Source organism: Vombatus ursinus, unplaced genomic scaffold, assembly GCF_900497805.2.
Source record: "Vombatus ursinus unplaced genomic scaffold, bare-nosed wombat genome assembly UNPS02014818.1, whole genome shotgun sequence".
In the NCBI taxonomy this organism is placed as follows: Eukaryota; Metazoa; Chordata; class Mammalia; order Diprotodontia; family Vombatidae; genus Vombatus; species Vombatus ursinus.
In genome coordinates, this window is record NW_020954596.1 from 8,210,596 (window position 1) to 8,220,853 (window position 10,258).

General features: G+C 34.3%; 1 protein-coding gene across 1 annotated transcript in view; it reads right to left on the reverse strand.

Moving 5' to 3' along the window:
• Window positions 1–10,258, reverse strand: part of POLN (DNA polymerase nu) — a 312,741-nt gene that overhangs the window by 218,904 nt on the left and 83,579 nt on the right. The window contains exon 13 of the mRNA XM_027836282.1: window positions 9,557–9,622. Coding sequence (XP_027692083.1) covers window positions 9,557–9,622 — 66 coding nt within the window. The remainder of the gene's footprint in view (window positions 1–9,556; window positions 9,623–10,258) is intronic.

Sequence of the window (10,258 nt, forward strand, 5' to 3'; positions counted from 1 at the left end):
GGAAATATTTTGCCCAATTATATGCCAATAAATCTGACAATCTGACTGAAATCAATGAATACTTACAAAAATATAAATTACTCAGATTAACAGATAAGGAAATAAAATGCCTAAATAACTCCATCTTAGAAAAAGAAATTGAACAAGCCATTAATGAACTCCCTAAGAAAAAATCCCCTGGGCCAGATGGGTTCACAAATGAATTCTACCAAACATTTAAAGAACAATTAATTCCAAATCTATATAAACTATTTGGAAAAATAAGCAAAGAAGGAGTCTTACCAAATCCCTTTTATGACACAAATACAGTGCTGATACCTAAAGCAGAAAAAGCTAAAACAGAGAAAGAAAACTATAGATCAATTTCCCTAAATGATTATTAATGCAAAAAATTTGAATAAAATACAGCAAACTGATTACAGCACTATATCATTAGGATCATATACTATAACCAGGTGGGATTTATACTAGGAATGCAGGATTGGTTCAATATTAGGAAAACTATCAATATAATTTACTATATCAATAACAAAACCAACAGAAATCATATGATTATCTCAATAGATGCTGAAAAAGATTTTGACAAAGCATAACATCCATTCTGATTAAAAACACTAGACAGCATAGGGATAATGGGAGCATTCCTTAAAATGATAAGCAGTATCTATCTAAAACCATGAGCAAGCATTTTCTGTAATGGGGATAAGCTGGAAGTGTTCCCAATAAGACCAGAGATGAAGTAAGGATGCCCATTATCACCACTATTATTCAATATTGTACTAGAAATGTTAGCCAAAGTGATAAGAGAAGAAAAAGAAATCAAAGGAATTAGAATAGACAACGAAGAAACAAAACTATCACTCTTTGCAGCTGGGATCATGGTATACTTAGAAAATCCTACAGAATCAATTAAAAAACTACTTAAAATAATAACAACTTTAGCAAAGTTGCAGGATATAAGGTAAATCCACAGAAACGATCATCATTTCTTTATATGACGAACAAAGCCCAGCAGCAAGAGACAGAAAGAGAAAGACCCTTTAAAAGAACTGTAAACAATAAAAAATACTTGGGAGTCTCCCTGCCCAGACAATCCCAGGAACTATATGAACACAATTACAAAACACTTTTCACACAAATAAAACCAGATCTAAACAAGTGGAAAAATATAAATTGCTCACGGATAGGCTGAGCCAATATAATAAAAATGACAATTCTGCCTATAGTAATTCACTTCTTCAATGCCACACCAATCAAACTACCAAAAAATTATTTGATAGAGTTAGAAAAAATAACAGCAAAATTCATCTAGAAGAACAAAATGTCAAGAATATCAAGGGAATTAATGAAAAAATACAAAGGAAGGTGCCCTAGCAATATCAGATCTCAAACCATGTTATAAAGTAGTAATCATCAAAACTAACTGGTACTGGCTAAGAAAGAGAGTGGAATAGATTAGGTACACAAGACACAGTGGTAAATGACTATAGTAATCCATTGTTTAATAAAACAAAAGACTACAACTTTTGGAATAAGAACTCTCTATTTGATAAAAACTGCTAGGAAAATTGGAAAACAATAGGGCACGAATTAGATATAAACCAACATCTCATACTATATGTCAAGATAAGGTCAAAATGGGTACATGATTTAGACATAAAGGGTGATAACATAAACAAATGAGAAGAGCAATGAATAGTCTACCTATCAGATCTATGGAAAACAGATGAATTCATGAACAACAGAGAGCATTATGAAATGTAAAATAGATAATTTTGATTGTATAAATCTGAGATTAGAAGGAAAGCAGAAAGCTGGGAAACAATCTTTACAGCAAGTGTCTCTGATAAAGACCTCATTTCTCAAATATATAGAGAATTGAGTCAAATTTATAAGAATACAAACTATTACTCAGTTGATAAATGGTCAAAGGATATAAACAAGCAGTTTGCAGAAGAAGAAATCAAAACTATCTATAGTCATATGAAGAAGTCTCTAAATCACTGTTGATTGAAGAAATGCAGATTAAAACAATTCTGAGGTACCACCTCACACCTATCAGATTGGCTAATATGACAAAAAAAAAGGAAATGATAAATGTTGGAGAAGATGTGGTAAAATTGGGACACTGACGGCATTGCTGGTGGAGTTGTGTACTGATCCAAACATTCTGAAGAGCAATTTGGAACTATGCTCAAAGGACTGGAAAACTGTGCATACGCTTTGCCCCAACAATACGATGACTAAGTCAGTATCTCAGAGAGATCATACAAAAGGGAAAGGGACCTACCTACATGTGCAAAAATATTTATAGCAGCCCTTTTCATGGTGGCAAGATATTGGAAATTGAGGGGATGCTTATGGAGAATGGATCAATAAGTTGTGGTATATGAATGTAATGGAGTACTACTATGCAATAAGAAATGATGAGGTGGAAGATTACAGAAAAACCTGGAAAGACTTGTATAAACTGAAGCAAAGTGAAATAAGCAGGACCAGGAAAACATTGTACACAGTAACAGCAACACTGTGTGATGATCAACTATGAATGACTTAGCTCTTCTCAGTAACACAGTGGTCCAAGAAAATTCCAAAGGACTCATGATGGAAAAAAATACTACCCACATCCAGATAAAGAACTGATGGACTCTGAATGCAGACCAAAACATGTTTTTTTCACTTACTTTTTTTTGGTATTTTTTTTTCCTTTTAATCTGTTTCTTCTTTCACAATGGTAATTAATATGGAAATATGTTTTATATGATTGCGCATATATAACCTACATCAAATTGCTTATCATTTAAATTTGGAACTCAAAAACTTGTAAAAATGAATGCTAAAAATTGTCTTTACATATAATTGGGGGGAAAATAAAATGCTATTAAAAATATTTATAGCAGCTTTTTTGTGGTGACAAAGAACTAGAAATTGAGGGGAAGCCCATCTTTCAGGGAACAGTTGAGAAAGCCGTGGCATATTATTGTGATAGAGTATTATTGTGCTATAAGAAATGATGAGGTGCGGTGGTTTCACAAAAACATGGCAAGATCTATATGAACTAAGGCAAAGTGAAGTGAAAAGAATAAGGAGATCACTATATACAGTAACAGCAATGTTGCAATGACAATCAGCTGTGAAAGATTTTGCTACTCTGATCAATACAGTGATCCAAGACAATTCCAAAGGACTCATGATGGAAAAATGCTATTCACCTCTGGAAAGAGAACTGATTAACTCTAAGTGAAAAATGAAGTATAATTTTCTCACTTTTTTTGGCTTTTTTTGCAATATGGCTAATAAATATGTAAATATGTTTTGTATGATTCCACATGCATAACTGATATCACATTGCTTGCTTTCTCTATGGGTGGGGAAGGGTATAAGAGAGAAGGAGAGAATTTGGGGGACTTAAAATTTAAAAAGAAAAGAATTTAATCACTGTGTGATCCTAGGCAAGTCACTTAACCCCAATTACCTTAAAAAAAGAGTTAAAAATAAATAATAAAATTGTAAAATAAAGATAAAAATACAAGGAAGATGAAAAAAAGAAGAAAATAGAAAAGGTCTGGAAATTTTTTTTTATCAGAAACTGTTTTTATCATTAAGACCAAAATTGGACTCTAACAGCAGTCTCGGATGTGCTTACAGAATAGGTAGAAAAGAAAACATAGATGGTTAAAGCAATAAGATTGGACCAAGTCCAATACAGAAGGAGACGTAATTATAAGCGCATTCTGAAGACGTCTAAAGCAGGGAAAGATATCAAAGTTGTGAGAGAAAAACCTCAAACCTTATCAATATTGGAAAAAAGTGACTGAGAGAATATCAGCAACTATCAACCTATATTTCTACTTTCCCATCTATACAAAATTTTATGAGAAACATCCCCACATACATCAAAAGCATCTTTCCAGAGGTAGCAGGAAAGAGATAAACTTTTATAAGCAATATTCCACAACAGACCTTATTTTTACCATCACATAAATGACTGAAAGATATAGAATATGAGATTCTACTGTAACTTTTTATTATGCAAAAGCATTGGAGGTAGTAGAACAAAATTCCACCTTAAAGGCTCTCTTCCTAAAGGTGTTACTCCTTCATACATAAAAATCATTCAACATTCCTTGACGTATGGAACAAAAAAAGATAACCTTGTTCAGTAATCCTCTTATCATAGATATCTGGTCAAGCATAAAACAGGGAGATGGATTCTCACCAAAGGTGTATGCTTTTGTCATGGAGGAGACTCAGCACAGAATCCAAGCTGAAGAGGGATTCCCAGTGAAATCTTCCAGATGTTTTTGTTTATGGATAATATCATGCTGATTGCATGAAGCCCTGGAACACTGGAGAGCCTCTGGAAAAGATCTCTAACCACTCAAAGAGTTTGACCTGATCATATAAACAGGAAAGCGTAAGTGGACAAATATCTTTTGCCATATTATGGCATGTTTCTAAAGATATACATATCTGTGTAGTCAGATAAATAAAAATAAATCAGGTTTATTTTCACAATTCTTAAGTTATAATCTATAATGACTCCACTAAAGGCCGAATAAGGAATGATAAGAGTTGTAGAAACAATTATTACATTAAAGGGACAGAATATATAATAAAACGATGAACCAAAAGGGAACAAATTTACCTGAAAAGTTATATATGGGGGAAGGCAAAAATTCAAAGAGTTCTATTAAAAATAAACACCATTTTCTACATTTTCCTTTTATTAAGTGTAATTATGAAGCACATAATATACAGAACAGAGTGGCACTAGGTTTCATTAGAGCTAATTGGTACTATAACAGCCTCTCTGAAGTGAAAATTAGCCTCTAGAGTGTTAAGAGGCAGCTCAAACCTGATTTTAAAAGATATGAAGCTATCAGTTTTTTGTACACCCTTATAAACTAAAATATGTAACTCAAGCCTACATTTTGTTATATGGCCAGTATATAGCACCATCATGTGGCCCAAGACATAACTTTTTAATGCTGTAGTTCAATTAAATAAACGTCATAGTTCAGGGGTAAAATTATATATAGTGCAATCTTTTGTAAGGCATTCTACATATTTATCAACTTTGCAGATATACTTACTGCTGTCATGTAAAACAGTGATAATTTTGAAAATTTGTTTAAAAACGTCCCAAATTGTCCACACCCTCTCCAAAAATGAAAGCTTGTTTAATCATTTAGAAGAAACTATATAAATCTGTTAGCTATGTGTTATTTGGCTTGGGTTAGATGAATTTCAAAATGAAATTATCAAATGTAACATTCTCAGTAATGAAAAGATAAATATGTTTGCCAAGTTCCAATTTGTTATTTCTGTTTCTGGCACACTCAATTCTTAAGCACTGCCAGAATTGAGTCAGAAGTAATAAGAGGATTTAATGAAAGGCTCTCATTATCACATTATGAAATAATGTACTTTGGTCATATTTAATTTAATTTTTTATGTACAAATAGATAAACCAAAGAAAAGCTTTAGGTAAAAATTAAAGAAGAAAAGGGTCCATCAAATATGACACTTGATATAACAAATGAAATCTGACCACCCCATTGTCACTACAACCTTCAACCTTACACAATCATGGGAGTTCCTAAAATAAATTCAACTATATAAAATAGCTAATAAAAGTTCCAATCCAAAATTATGGCACATCAATGGCTTAGAACAAAAGACAATGAGAATGAGAAAGGACCGTCGGTGTCACCTACATCTCCCCTGCTCAGTGTATAAATTCCTTCTTCAATATCCTGCACTACAGGTGATCATCCTTCCTCTCCCTGAACACTTTCAGCAATAATGTATTTGCTACCTCATAAGGTGGGCCCATTCTATGGTTTGGACTTCTCCAGTTGTCAGAACATTCTTTCTCATGCTAAAAACCAAAATTGTCTCCCTGTATCTTTCATCTATGAGCTCCAGTTTTGCCTGGACAAAACAAATCTAATGCCTCTTCAAGACTGTAGTTAAATCGGGGCAGCTAGACAGCACAGTGGATAGAGCACCAGCCCTGGATTCGGGAGGATCTGAGTTCAAATCCGGCCTCAGACACATAAAACTTACTAGCTGTGTGACCCTGGGCAAGTCACTTATCCCCACTGCCTGCCCCCCCCCAAAAAGAGTGTAGTTAAATGACTATCAGGGGTGCTATAAATCAGTGGTCTGCCTCAAAAATTTTAATCATACACTCTATAAGTAAATTTTTTTTACCATGAACTCTCAATATATTATATTTACTTCTTAACAAAAAACACAATGCACTAATATACTAATAATTATGTACATTATAAGACTTATACAAAAACAGAAATTGAAAAAGTATGAGATAAAGATGAAAAATTATTTAATGTTAAAGTCAATAGAGAGCCATTAGAGCTTACTGGTTTGGAAACCATCATGATTAGACCTGAACTTTGGGAAAAACACTTAGAAAGCTGTGAGGAGGATAAGGTGGAGAAAGGAAAGATTTGAGGCAAAGAGACCTATTAAGAGATCACTGGAATTATTCTGATGAAAGATGACAAGCATTTAAACTGGGGTGGGGCTATGTAAGCAGGAAGAAGGGGACAAATGCAAACTTGATGTACAGGTAGAAATAACTGGCCACTAAATGGATAGAAGATAGAAAGTGGAGAATCAAAGATAATGCCAAGGTTCCAAACCTGTGTAGTTAGAAGGATGGTGTCCTTGACAGAAATAAGAAAGTTTAAAAGATATATATTTGGGGGAAAATAAGACAATCACAACCTATTCATATCTGCTCATCCTGTGCTACTCATTCTTTTCCACTGAAAGATAAAATTGCATGGGGGTAGGGGACAGTAGGGGATGGACGGTAGGCATGTAAGGGATGGAGAATTGTGCCTTCACAGTTGCCACAGGTGACTGGGTAGGATTAGGTTATAACCATCTCGAGGGGCCCACACTGACGCAGCCACATAGGAGGCTTATGGTGAGAGGCGGCAGAATAGGGTAGCACTGAAGAGGGTGATATCATTGTGTTGTATATAATCCAATCCAATATAATCCTCATAACTGGATATAACTGTGGGTAGGAAACAAATCATTTTCCTACTTTCCAGCTGGATGATCACAGACCACTTGGAGTGCACTCACCTTGACTCACTGAGATCACTCCGTGGCCTCCATTTTTGAAACTATTGCTAACAGGGGATACTTATACACTAGATGAGGTGTAAGACTAGATCATCTTCAAAGTTTCTTCTAACCCTAAGATTCTATTTTTCTATGACTTTTTGAAACAAATCTACTTTCTATCTGTGGCTTACCTATCTTTCTATCTGTGGCTTCCTAATTCCTAATTCTGCTTTCAGTTATCATTCCCTTCCCTCAGAATGTTCTCCTCTATCCTCTTCACTGCTCCATGTCCCTGTGTTCCTTCAAAATCTAGCTTTAAAATTTCTTCCTCCCAGAAAGACTTTCTGGACTAACCTTATACAATTCAAATCACTTCTTTCATACAATGACCTCTGAACACTTGGTAGTTGCCATAATCACGTAGGTATGCCTTTGAAGTGGAATAGTAGAAAGGTAACAGCTATTGCCAACAGCCCTAACAAGTGTATCAGACTGTCTAATTCTGAGACTGCCTATATACAGCAGTTAACAGTACAGACCTCTGGGCTACTGTTATTCCTTAATCTTATCCCTATATTATTGCTATAAAGTTAATGATATTGAAAGGCTATTTAAGGAGGCCAATCTATACCCCTACTTAAACATGCACAGGAGGACTAGACCTTTCTTCTGTATTATTAATCAATCAATCAGAGGTATAAACTAAATGTGAATAAGGCCTAGTCATTACCACTGACTCAATCAATCAAAAGCTTTCCAACTAGATGCAACAAGAACTGTTAATGAGAAAAGTTCTATCTTGTGGTGCCTAAATAAAAAAGAGCTAGTTTGGAACTCAAGCATTCCAGTAGCTGCCCAGAACAGACGGAAAAAAGTAGTTCCAGGCAAGCCCCAAAAAGGGAATCTCTTTGAAAGAAGTCTCTTTACCTCAATTCCTGTGAAAAGGTCTGAAAGATTTTAATTTCTCATTAGGGTTCTATCAGTGTCTCCAGAACAGTTATGATGGCATTAGTGTCTCCACTTTGAACCAAGGACAAAGTAGTCATACAGAAAAGGATTGATAGATTCTATAAGAACTATAGAAGTAAACTATACCATACCTAACATGAACACTTTGAGGACTCCAGCAAAAAGATTTCCAGGGGCTATGAGTTGCTATAGTTGACACATACGCTCTAAGTTTTAGCTCTCTTTCCCCTGGATTCTGTACATACTTGTGGGAGACTGAATCACAGACTTTTCAGTAAATGTTTTATACCAACTGTTCTTCATTTACCACATTAGGATATACTCCTTTCTGAAAGATAGTTAAGTCTGTTTGACTAATTGATATCAATTGATAATCATTAGGGGAAGCACAGCAGTGGCTATATGAACAAAAATATTTATAGCAGCTCTTTCTGTGGTGGCAAAGAATTGGAAATTGAGGGTATACCCATCAATTGCGGAATGGACAAAAAAGTTGTGTTATATGATTGTGATGCAGGACTATTGTGCTGTAAGAAATGACAAGTAGGATGGCTTCAGAAAACATGGGAAGACCTATATGAACTGAGACAAAGTGGAGTAAGTAGAACCAGGAGATCACTGTCCACTGTAATAGTAACATTGTAATGATAGTCAACTGTGAAAGACTTAGCCACTCTGATCAATACAGTGATCCAAGACAATTTCAAAGGACTCATGATGAAAAATGCTATGCTCCTCCACAGAGAGAAGTGATATACTCTGAGTGCAAACTGAAGTATAATTTTCTCACTTTTTAAATTTTTCTTGTTTTATTTGCCACATGTCTAGTATGAAAATATGTTTTGTATGATTTCGCATGCGTAATTAATATTATATTGCTTTCCTTCTATGTGGATGAGGAGGGTGTGGAAGAGAGGCAGAGTATTTGGAACTCAAAATAGAAAAAAAGAATGTTAAAAACAAAAAATTGTGAAAGCAATAAAATTTGTGAAAAGCAATTTGTGAAAGCAATAAAAATAATTATCTCTTAATTAACTAATTATAATTAATGTTAATAAATTCTAACAGTTCCCTACTGCTTCTAGGATCAAATATAAGCTTTTCTGGTTTGTTTTTTAAAACCCCTTACAACCTGGTCCCAACCTACCTTTCCAGCTTTATTATACATTACCATCCTTCTCACATGCTACAGTATAGCCAAGGTGGACTTCCTTCCATTACTCCAGTATATATATAAAACTGACTATACCATAAACTGAAGAGTAGTGAGGAATGAGACTAGCCCATACACCAAAGAACTCTTGCTACTTGTACCTTTCTAGACATAAAGGTACAATAAAGAATAACATTACCTGCGTATTTAGGTTTTATTTTTCTTGATTGAGGACACTCTATTGGAAATGAACAAATGCATTTCTAGACAAAGCTCCCAATGTCTGAGAGAAGAATAATGATATTTATTTTTTAAAAACTAACTTACAGGTTTCCTGGCTGAAAGTCTGCCACTCACAGTTCCAGTCTGATTCCATGTTGATGCAATAAACCCCTTTAACAATAAAAAGAGTCAAAAAAATAAAAATAAAAAGAGTCACTTTAAGATCAGTATAAATAGTTAAAAACCTATCTAACCATGTTATCCACTTAATTCACTAGAAGATACTATATGTGAACTTTTTATGGGCCTAAATTATTAGGCCCAAAGAATTTCTGGGCCTAAATTCCCCCTATTGCAATTTCTTTGGGAATATTCAATCTCTAAAGCAAGATCTATCTATGGGGAGGGAGGGGACAATGTTCCATCACCAAATAAGTCTTTATAATAAATATGTAGGGTCAACTGAAGCACAGAGAGAAGGTAATAACTAGTTGAACATATTACAATGAATCCTAAAGTTGTTGGTAATATGGAAAACACAGATTGCATATTAACAATGTCATGGTTTTAAGTTTTGGAGAAATACTAAGCTATCTTCATATATCCCTTTAAAACCTCATAACTTTAATACTTCTTAAAGTGCTACCATGTTTAAGGCACATAAACCTTATCTGTTTGTATATAAAACACATTGCCAATCTCAATACTCATTTCTTCATCATGAAATTTTCAATCTAGTTACCTTTCTGCTTCTACATTAAGGGACAGGAGGGCTTGGAATATAATATTCCAGAGGGCAAAAGAGAT